The sequence below is a fragment of the Notolabrus celidotus genome, chromosome 8, assembly GCF_009762535.1.
Source record: "Notolabrus celidotus isolate fNotCel1 chromosome 8, fNotCel1.pri, whole genome shotgun sequence".
NCBI classification, from domain to species: Eukaryota; Metazoa; Chordata; class Actinopteri; order Labriformes; family Labridae; genus Notolabrus; species Notolabrus celidotus.
In genome coordinates, this window is record NC_048279.1 from 18,613,667 (window position 1) to 18,633,288 (window position 19,622).

Below are 19,622 nucleotides of genomic sequence, written 5' to 3' on the forward strand. Positions count from 1 at the left end.
TTCTAGCCTGTGTCTGATTGTCCTCTTCACACCATCGTAATGACTGTGGTGTTCCTCCTTGGTACGACTATAATTACAGTCCAACCGCAGAGGAAGGCACGCAGTGTGGCGCCTGCAAGGTAGCTGCCAACCTTTTTACAACAAGGGCACTCCTCAAATAATCACAAAAGACACAGAGTGTGCCCTTTTAACATTTAAATATTGTTTCAGAGTGTGCAAATATTTGTGTGTAGCTTGTGCATTTTGTCTGCTACCTTGTGCACATCAATGGCTCTTCTGCTTAGTTTCTATCTCTCTCTGTCTGTACTGCACTCCTTTTACAGCTATTGTTATTCCTGTCTGTTCACACTGTCTCTGAGCTGTAAATCCTACCTGACTGGCATGCATCAGGACAGCCTAGCCCTCCCTCTGGGTTATTATCCTGTCTCTGACCTGTCTCGTCATATTGCATGTTGTTGTCTCAAGCACGCTCACCTATTTCTGGCAGAGGTGTTGCTGTGATGCCTTGCATGTTTTATTGAAGAAAATGTGCTTACGAGTGAGCCCTTGTAAGAATGTAATTCTTAGTTACAAATGGACACAGAGTCGTCCGGGGGGGGGAGTGAGATGTGTGATTGCACAAGAAATTTAGGAGCTGGTGTTTACTCTGCACGTGTACTGGATCTTGGCTGTGTTCCTAGACAGAAAAAACACAGTAATGCTGCCCCATCATGTCCTTCTACTCCTTTGTTTGTTAAAAAAATAAACCGGTATTGTTGGGAAAGATAATGTACCATCTGTTTTTTATAAGGTACAGACCAGGTTACGCACATGCAGCAACTTGTAATGATTTTTGTATGTGTATTTTGACTGCTTAGAAGACAATGATGGGCTTTTGTATGAACACATACATGTGTTACATCAACATCACTTACAGGACCTTTGTAAGGTCACTTCATGACATGCCTGTTAAAGTCAAGGAAATGCACCAAGATATGCATATTTCCTTTAGTGACAAGATACAGCTAACCACATTTTATGTAATGTGTCCTGCATTTTGGTTAAAATGATGCAGTGTATTTTTGTGACTGCAGATTATTAACAATAATGTCTGTCGTTGTTTTGATATCAATTATGGCTCTGCTATGAAAGCTGTGTCTGCAAGAAAAGAAAAAACAGTCAAGACAAAGTTACCAAACAATGGAGCAGACAGACACGCAAATTATCCCGATAACGAACATCCAAGGGATCGCCTTTCATCAGTTCACCAGATACTGTGTGTGTGTGTGTGTGTGTGTGTGTGTGTGTGTGTGTGTGTGTGTGTGTGTGTGTGTGTGTGTGTGTGTGTGTGTGTGTGTGTGTGTGTGTGTGTGTGTGTGTGTGTGTGTGTGTGTGTGTGTGTGTGTGTGTGTGGGCCCTGCCGCTCTGAGGACAGCCTCTCGCTTTGTATCAGAGACCAAGCAGAGGCAGAGAGCTACCAAACACCAAAACAGGAAAATGCAAAAATGAGGAAGAGAAAACGAGAGGAGGAGAAAGACGGAGGGAGGGAGGAGAGGGCTTTCACAGCTGTTGTTAGGCAGTGCTTCCTCTGATATGAGGCGTTGGCTGTACTCCCAGTTCTTCAGATAAACTGTCAAAAAAACACAGTTACCTTGAGTTGTGTCTGAGGGAGCATGCTGGGGTATTAAGCAATGAGAAAAGAGATAAAGTTTTATTCATAAAAAGAAGTACAATCAAATCAAATTCAGAGTTTCACCAAGCATTTCATTTGACGTATGTTTGGTGGATTTTGAAACTATTGCTGCTTGTGTTTTTTTTGGAGGAATGTGATAGATAATCTTGCAGATAGCAAAAACAGACATATATGGACACTATTATTAAGTGTTATTTTAGAGGCCCTATATAGGATAACACTGATGTATTCTCAGATCAGATGCTCCTCTTTGTTTATAAGTTGACACATCTTAGAGCTGTACAATGCAGACATCGACAAAATGTGTTAGCCTCTTATCACAGGATCATGATGGTAAGCAGAATGTAAGTCTTTAATCTGTCCCGCTGCACGTCTCATTGTGTCTGTGACCGCATGTGCTGTTGAATCTTCAGACTGTGAGTGCACAGCAAAAAAAAAGGGGACAAATGAATGTTGTTAAGCTTATGGCTTCAAATCCTTTAGAAACAAGGTGACAACTCACCCAATCTAGATCAACTTCTGAGTTAATTTCCTACAGAACCACAAAGTCCCACAGGTGTAATGAATGTTATCTTGTGCACACAATATTAGAATCATGAGGGAACACGTCATTGGCTTGTACCCACATGTTTCTTTTTCCCAAGGGAAAAGTTTTCTATCTTGTGCCCACAAGTTGATTTTCTTGAAGGAACAAGTTTATATCCTGTGCACATAGGTTAATTATCTTGTGCGCACAAGTTATCATCTTGTGGGAATAGGTTATGTTATTGTGCACACAAGTGGAAACAAGTTGTAATCTTATGCACAAAAGATAATATTCTTCCGGGCATACGTTTTGTCTTCTGTGCTCTAGGTCATTTTCTTGAGGGAACAAGTTCCCAACTTGTGCACATATAGGTTAATTATCTTGTGCTCACAAGTTATTATCTTGAGGGAATAGGGAATATTCTTGTGTACGCAAGTTATTAATGGTTAAAACAAGTTGTAATCTTATGCACAAAAAGCTTTTCTTCTGGGGGTCCTTTTTCGTCTTGTGCGCACAAGTTAGTTATCTTGAGTGTTTTTTTTATGTACACACAAGCTAATTATCTTGTGCACTGTAGTTATCTATTGAGAGCACAATTTTTTATCTTGGGCACATAAGATAATTATCATGTGTGCACAAGATGATCATTTTGTGGGAACAAGTTATTATTTTAAGCACAAAAGATAATGTATAAGTTATTTTTCTTGTATCCAAAAGTTATTGTAATTCATTACAATAAGTTATCTCTTGATGGAAGTTCCTTTTATTTGTGTATTTTTTTTAGTGTGTATGTATATTCAATGTAAAATACTCAGAATATTAATTCTGGTTAACCATGTGACCCTTTGTGATCCAGAACAGAGTGTCATTACTTATCTTTGTGGTGTAGCAACACATTTCTGTAGTCAGGCTTTTTCTGTAGCTTATTACAACAACAAAGGAGGTTGTGAGAGACCTAATATGTCCTTGTTTCCTTGTTTTATAAGAACTTGTATGAACAATATACATTTTCACAGTTAGTTATAAATTGATCAAATCAAGATATCTGACTCAACACATTGGAGTTGATGTTTTCAACATGTTGTTAAATAGAGATTCTCAAAAGATCCACTTATAGAAATTCAAAGTATGTGCCTCATTTTGACCACACAATCTGAACCACTGCATTTGCTGCCATCTGCTCAGATAAAAAGCAAACTCTAGTTTAGTTGACAACATAAGGGGGGGAATGAGAGACTCTCCCAAAATGACAGCTCCCGTGAGAGGTGCTTAGTGATGCTGTTTTCAATACACTGGCCTAGATATCAAGGCAGAGACAACACACAGGGACAAGTCCTGCTTCGTCTGAATCTGATATCTCCTCCTAGAAAGCTTATTTGAATATGAATAGGAGGAAAAATCTTGCTTATTATTCTTTTATATCCACCCCTTGATGGCTGTCAAAGAACAACAGCTCCAGACTTTGTTTTCTATCAGGGTGTTTCTCTGAATTCCCTACTGATATGGGCTACAATAGCATCCTTTTCCCTGCAGAGAGCTGTGAGGGGAACCTGTGAACTAAAGGAGCTCTAGAAATACACCTCACTGAAACCACTAAAGGGTTCAGATGAAAACATATTCATTCAAATTCTGGTGGGTGATGATAAAATCGGGGAAAGAATATGCACGGAAGGATTGTCAGTGTTTTGCCAACACTTGCACACTGCTGTGTGTGTCTGTTTGTTATGTAACCTCTGGTGAGAACAGCACTGTGTCTTGGAAATCAGAAGGAGCACTGAGCCATTACAATACTCCCACAGATTATTCATGGGTGAAGTGTCAGAACATTCAACTTTTGACCGGTCAATCCTGAGACGATCCTGATCAACCATTTACCCTCATGCACGAACGTGAAAAACATCAGGTTTGTTATGTCTTTTTCTTTTCTTTTTGTTAAATGTAAAAAATTTGACATTTTTATCCAAGAAAAACACACTGTTAAGTCTGTATTTGAAACTGATAACTAAATTAGCACTTCAGCACTCTTTTCCGGTGCGCATACGAGGAACTTCATCTCGGCTAGATGCTAAATAAGCTCCAACGGTAGTTTTAAGGTCACATTCTGACCCAAGACTCCTTACGACTCATCAACATCCAAACAGACTTTCATAACAGATTCATCCTGTATGCTGTGCACTGTTCCCTTCCCACACACTGTGACCCCGGCTTATAAGCCTATAGCAAAACAGCGCTTAAATTATGCTAAACAAGCTCCAGGGTGATTCATCGGTAAAAAACATCAGGGTCGGGCAGGGTGAGTTTGAGAAGCAGATGGGGATGTGTAGGAAAAGAAGATGAGAAAAACACACCTCAAAGATGACTAGCGCTTGAGCTTCTGTTGATGAGAGGAATTAACATTTGAAGTATTTCTTAGTGCACGGTTTCTAAGTTAAGAAAAATAGCCTGCAAAATAAAATGCCTGTGGTATACCCATGTTTTTCTTCTTAATCTATATAATCCGTACTTTTCTCTTGGCCTGTTTTGGCTAACCTTTCCAGAGCCCTGAGTTGTGACTTGAGGTGAAACAGGAGTCAACCGTCAGTCTCCAACTCCTCCACTGACGTTAGAAAAAAAACCCTCCTAACCCCAACTGACTTCCATGCCACTAGCTCATATGTACTGAGAGGTCCCGACCTCAAGTGTTACATAAATTCCCTTTTTCTGCATGCTCTGCTTCCTCTTATGTGGCACCTTCTTTTCAGGCAAGTAATAAACAGGTCTTTGTGTGCATTACAGGGTGCTGAAAGCCTTCTGTCAGTGATGTGGACGGCAGCCTGGATGGAATATGTGCAGAAAGAGAACGAGTAAAATTTTGGGGGGAATAGACGGAGAAGGGGAGGAAAAGAGGGTGATGGAATTCACCAACATCCCACATATTTCTTGCAAAAATCTCTGGTACTTTGCTTCAGAGGGAACTACTTTGTATCATGGGATCCCTGTTTAACCTAACTCTGTGCTGTGTAAACACCCCAGCGTGCAAACATAATGATGACTCATTCCTCTCTGTGACAGCAGACTGGAAGGAATGCAGAAAGAGGTCATCAAATGTCACTGGTGTTAATTGCTCCTCATAATGGCACAGTTAGACTGCAGGGGATGAGGGAGACATTATGCTCCATCAGATATATACAGTATATCTGTCCTGGGCTGCTCCCTGGCACGACTGCCTCTTTTAGACACAGTGACACAAAGACAGACTGAAGCAAGGCCTTATTGGACGGGATGCCTCTTGTTATTTTTGCTCTGTATCTGCCTCTCTGCTTCTCTGCTTCTCCTTCTCAGAACTGGGGAGCAGCCAGAGAAATCTCAGACTCCCTGAAACTTGGCACGTATGTTCATTCTTTTCTCTCTGGCAGGCTGTTGTCTGCCAGAAAGGCGATCCAGAGAGAGAAGAAGAGCTTTGTCGAACAGCTCTACCTTTTAATTTAGCCACCACTGTCTGCAACTGGGACCAAACTGGACCTCCGTCAGGCAGCTTCTACTCTGTACTAAATAAGTCACCCTTAGAAGTCTTTTGAGAGGCATGTTCATATGCATAAACTCTCTGAGTTTCTTCTGTGACTTACCATGAAAAAATGCATTGTCATGACAGAAAAAAACAAGGTTTTTGCTTATTTTGTCTTTGTTTATATCTTTAATGTTCCTTGTTTCTCCTTCTTTTTCTGTTCCTTTTTTTCCCAAAGCAGGAAAACTTGAAGCCAACATGAGCTTGGAAAGTTGGACTCACCAGGAACAAACAGGAAACCACATTCATTACACTAAAGTCAGAGTTTGATTAAGGTTCATGAGCATTTGCCAGTCACTTGGCCCTATTTAGAGCATGCAAACTGTAAACGGTAATTCAGTGTGGCAGTTATATGACATTACACTTTTTCACCAAGCCTCTGCCTGCCTTCAGGGGAAAAAAAATATTTTCTTGACTGTAGCGAAGATGTTTATTGCATACTTGGGTACATCTGATGAAACAAAGTCATTGCATTAAGGTTCGAGCAGGTTTCACAACATGTGCTCAACTCTGTGTCCTCACTTGACAACTCTGTGAAGTCGATTGCTTGTTTATTTTTCCTATCCTTCCCCAACATACTCTAGATGTTGAGTAAAGGCTCATTTAAATTTGGCAATTAAAGATGGCAGCACAACTCAGGAGTTCCCATCAAGGGAGGGGTGGTGTTGAGGTGATGTGTCTTCTGAAATAAGGTAAACACTTCAGAAAGCTTTAATTGGAAACAAATTTCAGATGGCACTCAGGTACTGCAGATTTAATTAAGAGTATGATTGTATGATGGGGAGCAGATGTTAGAGACTCCAGTGTGAATCCAATTACATTTTTTCTTTAAACACCCACATTACATAATTGTTTAATGGCTCAAAACAGCATAATGGTGCATAACTAAGTTTGACATATAATCCCTGTTGAAACGATGTTTCCTAATAAGAAACTCATTACCCTTTGCATGACGGGAGGGTAATGTTTGGGAAACTTTTGGCTCCTTCATACAAACATCCACCCAAAAAAGCACAAATGTGTTTACTAGAGAACACAGAAGTGCAGCCAGGAAAGAACAACACAGTATTTGGCCAAATTTTAGATGTCCTGTAAATTCAGAAATAGAACCTGAGTGTTTGCTGCCGTTGTAACCTTCCTGTGTTGTTGAAAAATTGGACCTCATGACCTGAAGAAGTTCAGAGAGGTAACTGTTTTCTTTCCCAGAGACTGTTGGAGCTATTCTAGGTAATGGGTTGAGGCAACAGCGTTACTTAAGTATGTCTAATGCTACTTCTCTGCCCTGCGGGGGTAAAGACATCACAAGAGTGTTTTTGTAAGAGTGTAAGACTGTGTGCTTTTTTTTGTGAATCTTCTGACTTCATCACAGGTGAGCTCTGCTGTGCAAGCTAATTTTCCCCAATGTTACATCCATTTTTCTCCTCCCTTAGCAATGGGTCTTTTCATGTGTGTGTGTGTGTGTGTGTGTGTGTCGATTTGATGGGTACATCATGTACCCAACCTGTGTGTGAATAGTGCCAAGGGAGAATGAGATAGCCTAATGATAGACCTGGCTCGAGCCTGCTCCACAAAAGCACTGTCTGGCTGCATTGTGAAGCAGACTATTGTGGTGAGAAAAAAATGAGTCAGTGTGGGACAAAGGCATTTAGGGTTATGAAACAGGCATCCGAGAGAAACAGATGGAATAAGAATCAGATTGAATGTGAAAAGGAGGTCTAGGTATGCCTGTCCTTTCAGAGCTGCTGCAAGTATCAAATTCAAACCAGAGTTTTGTCAGAGGCTTCATATAAACACTTTCACATCAGATACTTTGAAAAGTTAGATTTTATCAGCCCTTTCTCACTAGCAGGCTCTCTAATTTGAAAGATAGATCAGTGGTCTATCTAACATTTGACAATCGAGGTACCCCTCTGGTGTCATTTTTTGTCACAGTTCTCGTTACTTAGGCGAATGTTACATGTAGACTAATTTTGCTGGCAAGAGGTGGATCGAACAATCAAGGAACTTTATCAAGAGACATGTGTTTCAATGGAGCTATTGCTAGGTTCTCCTATGTCATGCTCTACCATATACTCAACCTCCTGCTTGAGCAAAGCGCGTTTCTCTGGGTTAGCTCTGTACGCGTGCTGTTTGATTGGTCTTGCATCGCCCACGTCTATGTCATACTCTAAAACATTTGTCTCAGAGGGAACATCGGAAAAGACACACTTAAACTCATCTAACAATGACGCTACATCAGCCTTTTCCTTTGGGCCTAGATGAGGCAAATAACCGTTAAGGTTTTCCAGGATCTCAGAGTTGCAAAGCTCAGGCATTGACACAGATTCTGTTTGGTCGTCACCACGCAGTGTCATTGAACTCACCACAGTACACTCAGCCTGTTTATCTACCCCACCTTGATTGTCTGAGGTGTAGTATGGCTTAATCATGTTAACATGACACAATCTTTTTTTCCTCCTACGCTCTGGGACATGGTTCAAGTCCTTTATGTAACAAATGCTGATGTCTATTAAGAAGTGAGCTTCTTTTTATGTGGTTTTAGGGTAGCTAAAACCACACCCTTAAAAAATGGTGTGTTTAGTTTCTCCTACAGATCTCCAACATTTGGGTAGACAAAGTTGATATCAGGAGTCACGCCCCTTCAAGCGGGTAGTGAAATAGGCCTGTCATTAAAAAGTACAGAGGTGTTCACGAATCTTCAATTAAGAGTAACGAGTGTGTACTGTAGAGTCAAGAAAAAGCTGGCAAAGAGGGCCTTTTTGCACTCTGGGCTCTGAGCACTGAAAACTACACTGGTTCTGTAAAGAAAAGAGGCACTACCAGTACACAAAAAAAATGTTGCTTGTGGACACAGGCCCTAATGGTCATATCTGAGGTAAGGCTACAGACCAAGCTAACATATTTGAAGGGTTAAGACAACATGGTGTTCCTACACATCCAGTGGAATAAATTACTTCTTCACAGTGGATCTTGGAAAAAGACAAAGCATCTTTTCCTTTTACCTCAGATCTACTTCGCCTCACTCTTACCTAATTTGAACTTAGCTGTTACTGTCGTATCAGGGCGGGTCACTACTTCCTCACCTCTTATACAGAGTTTGAACCACAATAATGGATAGCAGCTGAAAATAGCAATTGAAACTTTGACTTCCCTCCAGCCAGCAGCTTTTACAGCTCAGCCTGGGTGGTATGGAACGAGTAACTCCATCGCTTCATCCACCCTACATCTACACCATGAACTATACCGGAGACAAATATTTTCCATTGCCTGACAAAAGCAGCGGCACTGCCTATTGTTGTGTGCAAGCTGCAGCCTGATACAAAGCATTATGCAAGCTGTATTACAGTCTAATGCCTATTTAAAGAGTGTAATTATGAGATATTTGCTGTTTGTGATACTGTTACTCACTGTAAAGTACAGGGCTGTGTGTGTGGTGGCGAGTGTTGACAGGCTGCCTCATTATCTAAATCGGCGCCATAGTCATGGTCCAAACTGATAAGGCAGTGAGTGAAAGCAATGGTCAATCTTTGCTCTAAATTATATAAGTACAACAGCTGCCAACTAGAATGACTGTGATGGAGAAGAGAAAGAAAGAGAAAGAAAGGGTAACCAAAATGAATGCAAAGCGTGTAGAAAGGGATGTGCTTCAAATGAAAGAGGGAGGGACTGAGTTGCACAAGCATGAAAGAAGACAGGTTTTTAAAGGATTTGTGGTTCTGCTTTTCTTGTTTTAAGAATGTATTGAACGTTTTTTTTTCTTTGTTACAAATGTACACTTCTTTTAATACTTGTGTTCACCTCTGCAGTGCGGTGTGGGATACCAATCCCTTATTTTTCTTTTCACTTCATGTCTATTTTTCATGGAGCTTTGCCATTTACAAGTCCTGTTCACGTGGCAGAGCTGGATCTCCCGGGCTTCAGTTCAAAGAGTTTTTAGCGGAAACCAAAACATTTTTTTTGACAAATTATGCTCCAAAACCGCAAGAAAAAACAGAGAGTATTTCCTTGACACTTACTTGCTATTGGCAACCGCAGCATGATAAAAATCACCAAATTATCATTATGCAATCCAGAAACTTCCTGTGTATGTTTCAGTTAGAGATTACTTTTTGACTTTCATTTAATGAGTTTTCTTTCAAGTTTGTTAAATGTTCTAAGTGCTTGTTGTATTTGCTGTGAAATTTTAAGATTGTGGCTCTTTAATGCATCTTTACAAGAAATGTGCTTTTCAGAAATACTTTTGGGCTAATTTTTTACAATTTGGCAGTAGCAATAGAAAATGAATGGGGTAAATGCCTTCTTCAAGACTCCCCCAGGGTGCTTTGATGTTGGGGATTTGACTCAGAGGTCAAACCTGATGTGTTACTTATAGATTTATAATCCAGCTCTGGTACATGTCCCCTCTCTGTCACTCAGGAGGACAGAAGAGCTTAGCTGGATTCTTCTGCTCTATAGAGCTGAGGGTCACCTCTGTGTAGCGTACACTGTACTGTAAGTATGCTCTTATCTCTGTGTGTGTGTGTGTGTGTTTTGCCAGGGTGTGTCTTGTGTCTTCCAGACAGACATGAATCATCAGCCCTGACCCTTGCAGCTGTCACTGATGAGTTCAGTGTTGGTTAATAAAGCGATTTCAGGACTTGATAATAAAAAGCAGGTATCAGGGTCATCATGATGAGCAGTCACGAAAGCATAAGGGTGGCTATATTTGTATTCTGTATTCAACAGTGGTTGCTTCAATAAGGGGCTGAAAGCAGTGAATGGTCTGTCCTCTACAATGACTGGAGATGTCTTTGACATCTCTGCGATGTCAGACACACCTATTTCTCTCTGTATCTTAATAAAACAAGTGAGCACTTGAGTTTTCAGCAAAGAAATCTTAAACTAAAGTAAAAAATGTTTAAAGGGACTATCGACAGCTTATAAACTGGCATGCAAGCAGCAATTTAGAGCAATATGAACAATTTGATTGTAAACAGTTCCTGAGTTCATTGTGATTTCACACTCTTGAGTTGGTGTGCTTTATAAGGTTCAGGCAAGAATTTTTTTTATTTTTGAAAGTTGAAACTAGATTATTGCTTGGGCCTTTAATCGCTCTTTTAAAAGATTAAAAACACATTTAATAAGTTAAAGGGAAAGAAATCATATTGAAAAGACAAGGTTAAGTACCTCTAATTTAATACAAATTGAAGTTCAGTGTCACTGCTTTCATGAGTCTGATGGGCCTGTTTGATTAAAACGAAAGTGTTACATAACTCCTAAAGGGGGAAGAAATGCAAAACCAATGTACAGACCACACACAGATTGTGACGAACAGAAAGAGATACTGCAACGGCAAACTGATGCTTTGTTGACTCGTGATTTGTTTATCATGTTGCTAGGGCCAACCGAACATTGAACCACAGCAGTGTAGGAAGGCCTGTACACACGTGGTTACATCAACCTATGGTACATGATGAATTGATATCTGTACACTGCAGTATAGAGTGTGAGTTTGGAGATTAATTATAAATAGTGTCGTCTTAAAATCACTAACATCTTGCTCCCTGCTCTATATACAGCAGATTTTCCAGTTTAGTCACAGGAGAGTAAACACAAACACACACACACACACACACACACACACACACACACACACACACACACACACACACACACACACACACACACACACAGACATACATACATAAACAGCTACACATATACCATTCAGCAGGGGCTCCAGGCCTCTCCTGGCACCCCACCAACAGCAGCCTATTCACACAGTCGCAACACAAGACAGTAACTCAAGAGGTCCATTGAAAAGACATCATTGTCTGCCCTGCAGTGATAAAATCAAGCACAGGCCTAATTCTTGTGCAAACACACCAAATTTACATCGAAGCGTGCTCGAAATCAAGTTTTTTTTATATTGTGCATTATTCTCTTGCTTCTTGACTGCCTCCTTTAAAACACAAAGCCTGTGTTATTGAGGAAACTCATAAAAACAACTGTAAAACAAACACTTGTCGTGACTTTTTTACTTCCTCCCACCACTAAAAAATGACTTCCCCCAGCCATAGAAACGGGTCGTCTGCAGTCTACCTTTATCTGTCCACCCAGTGTCAACAGCACCCTATTTTTAGTAGGTCCTGTCTATGTTTTGTCTTTGTGCCGGCCTCCTGTCTGGCTGTTTGTCTACCTCTGACTCTTTCCCCAGTTCACCTCTCTCTCTCTCTCTCTCTCTCTCTCTCTCTCTCTCTCTCTCTCTCTCTCTCACACTCCCTTGACATGGCTCAGACCTCGCCTTGGTCGTCTTTGTTTGTTTGGGATTTGCTGGTAAGGCTTGCCTGGCCATGAATCTGTTTTTCCCGCCCCAACATCCTTCCCCTTTGCTCTCTATCCTCTAATCCCCCACCACACCACCACCACCCTTTCTTTTGTCTGCATCCGTCTGCCCTGCCACCTGCATCCCAGGAACTTATGTAACTTTCTCCAAACTTGAATGGGACACTTGGTTTTTCCACTGTTACAACAAGAAACAAAACTGTCGTCAGCAAATGTGTTTTTACATTTTTTTGGATGGAATTTTAATACAACAAGGCTATTATGTAATTTGATTTAGGACTTTACAGTCTTCTCTCCTTTCCTTCCACACATTGTCCATCTTTAAAAGCCAAGTAATGCAGCCCGTACAGGGTTTATACACAACAGACAACATTCCTTACAGGTAGAAAAACAAACTAACAGATGAACAATGATCCCTGTGAGAGTTCTTCAAACAGCAGTATCACTTTACTGACAAGTCGTCTATGCAAATGACCGAGCATGCAGACCTTCCCTGAACTCGGCTCCACTTTGACTGATGAAAGATAATTGTCCAGCTCTGAGTTGCATGGAAATAAACTGAGCAGGGCACTTTACAGACATGTATGTACATGACATAGAAGATTTTTCTTACAAGTGATTGAAAATAATCAAATTATTGTCAGCCTCATGTGAATGAAGGAAGCTAATGTTCCTTTTAAATACATAATCATTAAACTTTAAGATATTTTTTTTTCACTGTAATTCAACAAAACAATTTTGGTCCAATTGGAATTCATGTTTTCAGATTCACACTACTTTTATTTTCTGATATTATTTCATTAATTTGTAAAATTCTATGTACATTGTTACCAAGCTGTGTTAAATATTTGACTCTGGTTGGTCAAACCCCACACCAATGGTGATTCATTCTGTGTAATGAAATCAGACACATTTTGTCTCTGCCTGTTGACACTGTGGCAAAAGCGTTAGCTTCTGTCCCAGAATGGTCTTGAGAGTGGAGAAATAATGACAGTTACCGCGTACAGATATGAGAGCAGCCTGAGGAGCTACTGGGCCCCAGCCATCTCAGAGAAAGTGCACAAAAATCCTGTACTGGAATCCAACTAATAGCTGCTGAGTGCATCTCTGAGCTGCCAATCACTACAAAGTAACTTAAACCAGCAGTGATAACAGTATCCTCATTTGTGTTTAAAGGTGTGTCAGCTGCAAATGCTCAGAAAAGAATATGCAGAGCTGAATGAGGGCAGAAAAGTCTAATGTTACCTTCAGTACTTCAGAACTTATCCGTTCAGTTTGATGTAATTTAAAACAGAAAAGCTAGACAATATTTTAACCTGAGCATGAATTTAGATGTATAATTGTAAGGTTGCTGATGGGAATCTGTTGCCACAGAAGAGTAACCAACAATGGAATCATAGGAAATATTTGTTGAGCTATATAAGTAAATCAAGCCGCATACTAGGCGGAATTAACCGGAATTAACAGTTGAGCAGGAGCAGAAAATGAAGCAGAAGTTAACTCTTCTTCTGGGTCTATTTTTCAGATTTTCTTTTTGTTCAATTTATCCTCCAAAGCCCAAACTTGGAAGTTAACTTACCTCCAGACTGAATGACTGACTGACATTTTAGTCTGCCAAAACAATCACTGTCATTCCCAAGCTGACTGGAAAATTATCTCACTGCCTATTTAATTCAACATATCTGAAGAACAAAAAGAAAGTCCCGTCTGTCCTTACATTTCCAGTCTTCTCCTAGCCTTGCCAGTTTACTTCTCAACAGGTTTTAAATCTTTTCTCTTTTGTACCACCCATTAGTTAAACCAACATTTCCTTTCTTCCAAGACTTGATAGACAGCTCTTTGTTATCTTGTCTCCCTCACTCTGTAAAAGCTGAAAGGTGCACATTTGGCACTTCTGCAGGAGAAGCCCCTTTTATGAGGTCTTTGACACTTCGTGACATCTTTTTGTGCTTTTACAGACTTCTTTTCTCTTTGGATTTGGAGTGCTGACTGACTGACTGACTGACTGCTCCCAGCTCACATCTAGTCCTGTGATAAACAGTTGTGTCATCACTGCTGGCTCTTCACCCCTCTTCACCCCGACTTCTGAAGGTGTTTAGTGGCTGTTAAGTACTGACCCACTGCCTGAGGTAAAGGTGTACAAGACAGTCTCTCCCTGTCCAGCAAAGTTGGCCTCAAAGCCTCAAAGTACATCGACACATTTTCTCTGGTCTTATCCTCAGTAAATCACAGAATCGGGCCCCCTGATGATTTTCTGGCTCAGCCTCAAACGCCAAACAAGACTTATGAGCTCAAATCCTCCTCTCAGCACATTTCTGTGACCCTTGAATCATTTACATAACAAGTTTGCTGGCCACTGCCTCACACTGATACTCAAGTCCAAAAAGATGTCCTGGCAGGCCTCTTCTGGCCATGCTGAACATTTTATTCTGTTAACAAGTGTCCGATGAGAGTGATGGCTGCGCGGCAGATTGACCACCCAGGGTGAGGTCATCGTAGACAACGTCAGCCGCACTTTCATCCAAAGCCGGGCCCTTCCAGAAGCCAGCACTTGAAAAAAATGTATGAACTTGTAGACCCCAGCTCAGCAAGGCGGCTTTCTTGTTCTAACTGACAGGATTAGGCTGTGGGTACATGTGTGAATGAATGAGCGCGTTTGTGTTTCTGCATGGAAAGGCGAAAAAGGGAACACTTTGGAAATTAATGTTTTAATCCAGCAGGAAAGCCTGAACCACATGATCCATGCCTGTGATTCTCTCTCTCTCTCTCTCTCTCTCTCTCTCTCTCTCTCTCTCTCTCTCTCTCTCTCTCTCTCTCTCTCTCTCTCTCTCTCTCTCTCTCTCTCTCTCTCTTGTGGAAACAAAGTGTTCTGGCTTAAGATCGTGTTTGTCTGACTGAAGAGCTGAGCCGGTACAGACGAATGCTCAGTCACACTGGATGATGGCAGAGTTCAGATCTTTCTTCAGAGCAAGTTATGTTAGAAACTATTGGCATTTATAACCTGATGTTTCTCCTCCCTGGATGTGAAATGTGAAATTCTCACTGTAGAACATTTCGTTTCTGACATTCCCTCAAATCAAAGTGACCATGAAAAGTACAGGACTATGCATGGAGCTGTGAAAGTACAGCTGTGTCATTGTGACTAGAAAAAAAGATGACGCATAAAAAACTCCTTCGTAACACTCAACAAAGCCCTGCCAACAGATATCATTCAGTGTACAATACTGTAAACACTGAACACATGGAATAATAGCCCACTTGAGCAAATCAAAGTATGGTTTGAAGTCTGGAAATTAATGTCCTGGTTGTTTTGAAAGCATGATTTGCTCTCTGATTTTGTTTGTTCTCACTGCTAAAAGTGGTGCTGTTAATTCTAGTTTTAAAGTTTCTTCTCCCTTTATCTTTTTTTTTTTATGATTATGAACAACATTATCTTAATGACACGCTCTCGCTTTCATAAATGAATCAAAAACAGCCGTTCACTGAAAACTGCATCTCCAGCTCCATGGTAAGAACAATATCACCTAAAAAGGTGTGAGATAAATGAGCTTTTAAGCAGCTGTTATGTAACTGAACATATGCAACCACAAAGTGTGAGGAATTTCACAGGATAGTCTGTACATGTGAGGTTTTATCCACACAGAGGTAATGCCTACTGTATAAAAAACAATAAATTAGAAACTTCGTCCAACGCCTGAGAGTTTGGCACTGCTGTAATATCATCCCTGTGATTAGTCTCATCGGTATCAGAGCACAGTTAATGGTTTATTAATGCTTAATGGTACTGAATGTTCTAATGGAGTATCAGTGGATACCACAGAAGATAAGGACCGTATTTTATAGCTGTAGTGTAGAGCGAATTAAACATAGGTTGAAGTTTAACCTATTTGGTTATGCTGCGCTGGCTTGGCCTCCAGAGGAATTTGATAAAACACTGATTGTACTTCTTGGCAGAACATTACAGATGTGACATCTGCAAATAATTGATTTGATCAATGATTACAAATACCACTGCCATGTCCATTCCAGGAAGGTCTTAGCTGGAAACACATTACCTGTGGTAATGTGGAAAACGTTTGGACCTCACATATGTTTGGAAAATAAGTGTTGTGATTAACATTATTGAGGGTTATTTGTGGTAAAAGTTGTGCATTTTCTTTGACAGGGGATTAAGGATATATTGAAACAGAAAATATTGACACTTTCACAAGAAAAAAGTTCTAAATGTAACAGAATAAACTTGAAATGTTACAAGATTAAAGCTAATTTAATTTGAGTCCAGGGTTAGCCCATATGTTATGTTGTTAGCATACAATTCAGTGCAGGTCTCACAAACAAAAAAATGTGGTGATGAGGTATTTTGTTAAGTATCAGGACATTTAAGGATTGTGCAAAAAACTGAGTATTAAATATAATTATTTGTAAAACCTTCGCTAGATCAAAACCTGGAGAGATGCTCCGTGTTTCTCATTCTTGTGCGGCAGGTTGGCTATACTTCTGATATTTTCCTTCAAAATAAAAAATAAGTTAATTACACATTCACTTTTCAACTGCATCATTGTAATATGACATAATTCTTGTAGGACTTTAAATGTATGATTTTTTTTCTTCTTTGATGAGGCTCTAATACTCAACATTTAAATGCATTTTCTGACTTTGTTTAACCTTCTATGCATTGATGAATGTTTTTGACTTTGACAACTTAACCTTTAGTTAATTTGAAAAATTGTGCCTCCTTTAGAAACAAAATGAAATAACTTGTGTTAATATAATTTTAAAAGCCTGTGTCTACTTGAAGTTTTCCCTCTACTATCTGATCAGAAAAAAAAAGCAACCATGAAAAATAAACCATAAAATGTTAAAGGAACAAGCTGTTGACATATTTCTTAACTAGGTGAGAGAACTTGGAACGGCACTAGCATCATAAAAGCTTGTCTGCAGCTTTGAGTACACAGTGACCTGAAGAAAAAAATGCCCTTTGACAAGAAGTGGTGAGAGTGGGTGCAAAGTTCACTATTGATATCAAGATACTTGTCATACTTTACCATAAGAGGAAAACTCCCTTTTACTACCACATTATCAAACGTATAATAATGATAGTAATAATAATAATTCATAGGACTTGTCGCTTGTCTGACATATGTCTTGATCATATAACTTATCTGTTTTTACTGACACACATGATGACATCTGCTGAGTATATGGCATTCAAAGATGGCTCTTAATATGAGAGCATGCAAGTTTGTGTTGTTTAAGGTAACCATTTGTCCCATTACATCCATATATTTTACAACTCAGATAACCAGTAAGACAAACGTAATATCACCTCATCCAAGTAAAACTGTACAAAAACTACCGGCTCAGGTTCAGGAGTCTAGTGACATTAAAAGCGATAGCTGACTGGAAATGAAGGGAAGTGTTAATTTGAGGCTGAAGTTATTTGACAGGAGCTGCCAAAGAAACTGGCAGCCACTTTGAAGCTGGACTTTCTCCTTCTGTCAAACACAGCGAAGTGAGCTGCCAAACTCCATTTCATTAACACTGTTTGGCAGCAGGCAGCAGCAGAGAGGGTGTCAGGACAGATTTAATTGACCTCTAGCAATAAAACAGCAGTTTAATTGAATCAACGTGACAACAAACTGTTGCATTAGGATAACCTCTTGTTTTTGTGAGGGGTGTCTCTCAGATTAGAGTTGATCCCCCTGTTTTGGGGTTTTGGGGATTCTTCTGAAGCTGTCTTTCATGTGACGATTCAGGATGGTGTTTCTAGGAGTTGAGGTCAGTCTTTTATCGGTATAATGTTATGTAACAAGTCAAATATGCGTCATGAAAGACATGGATGGTGTAGCTGCAAACTGACATTGTGACCTGAACAAATATTTGGACATCTTTGGACATTGTAAGTCTATATTTCAAGTTCTTTAGATGTTCAGAATCACATAGAAAACCACAAGTTGCTTTGTCTGTCGTGCAAAGACAATGACAAGCTAATTCAACCAGGGGATCAGTGTTACATTTTCTCACAAAGTGAAAGAAATTTGCTTCCATCAAGTTGATACCTGGGACCTATTTATGCAAGAGGATCAAAATGAATGCCCTCATCTGAGACTATGCTTAATCCCTGGCTGTACACTCTTGTGTCAGCCCTTTTAGAAGAAGTGCTGATCCAAGAAACCCGATCAACCATCTGGTTCATTTAAGAAAAATATGATAGTGTATTTTGATGTGATACATGCAGATTTAGAAGTGGAACTAAAGTGTTTCAAGGTCCTGAAAGATAAAGGAGAACATGTAGTTTCTTGTTATCAAACTGTTGACATACCTATGGAAGAAGAGCAATATGGACAGCATTGTCTGGTCAATGTTGCTGTTGCAGATCCCCTCATTGAGCAGGAAGCAAGGGTCCCTCACCACCGACTCCAGCGAATCCTGCCTCATGATGTTGTTCAGCTTGTCCGTGTTCAGGTTCTGGTACATCAGCTGGTTCCGGAGCTGGCGGAAGTGGCTGACGCTGGGGCTGGTGGGGCTCCCTGGCAGGCCATCGGATGGACTGCTAGCACTGGACATGGAGTCATCGCAGCCGTTGGCCAGGTCTAGGCAGCAGCTGCAGCAGTCCAGGCCGATGGGCGAGAGGCAGTCATCGTTGGACATCTTGAAAGGACTGGTGGATGAAAGGGGGTGATGCCCAGGTATGGGCAGGTGCAAGAATTACAGAAGAGGACAGATAGAGGCAGAATGAAAGACAAAACAGAGACAGAGCCTGGTCTTGTATCTCTTCTCCTTGGCCAAGAGAGCAAAAACGGCAGGTTGAGTTCCTCCCCTGAGAAGCTGCCGTTACACTGGGCCACTCTGGCTGCGTCTATCCCTGAGTTTGTCCTCCTGTGGCGTTGCTGCGTTTAGCCTTTTGTTCGGGCCCGTCCCTGTGCTGCTACTGTGGCAAGAGACTGAGCGAACGCCCCCAGAAAAACACACACACATTCACACTCCCTCACACCGATTCAGCAGGAGAGCGCTTGAAAGCAAAACCCAGAAGCTGCTTATCACTTTTTTTTCCCTGCACTTTTTTTTTCTTTGGTTGGTTTGTTAAGAGACAGTGGGAGGGAGCGTAAAAAAAAGGGAGGAAGGGAGGGAGACAGAGAGGGTGGGGAAACCCCTGTGATTGGTATAAAGCATTGCTGGATACATGCACTGGGTCCTCCCCTCTTTTCTCTTATGGCTTAGTCGTGCACGCTTTATAAGAGGAAGGGAAACAGACAGTGAGAGAGCACGGCTTCGGAGCATGCCTGAAACATGTGCAGCAGCCTCAGCTCCACCCTGCCATGCTGACAGCACAAGGAGTGGCTGAGAGAGGGAGGTTGCTTGGGTACACACACACACAGACACAGTACCATGTCTGACTTGCTAACTTGTGAAAAGGAAATGAAACAAACACAAGTTGTGAGACGCAATAATGACAGTTTACAGGCTTTGAAATGGAAACTGAATGTTCTTTGTTGAGCTTTTATTTGAAAAAACATGTTTCTATCGACTGCCATATGTATACCATTCATTACTTA

At 40.7% G+C, this 19,622-nt stretch overlaps 1 protein-coding gene across 1 annotated transcript in view; it reads right to left on the reverse strand.

The window, feature by feature from the left end:
* tsc22d3 (TSC22 domain family, member 3) overlaps positions 1-19,124 on the reverse strand; it is a 38,080-nt gene extending 18,956 nt beyond the window's left edge. The window contains exon 1 of the mRNA XM_034689570.1: positions 18,389-19,124. Coding sequence (XP_034545461.1) covers positions 18,389-18,717 — 329 coding nt within the window. The 5' untranslated portion in view covers positions 18,718-19,124. The remainder of the gene's footprint in view (positions 1-18,388) is intronic.
* Between the last annotated feature and the right edge of the window lie 498 nt (positions 19,125-19,622).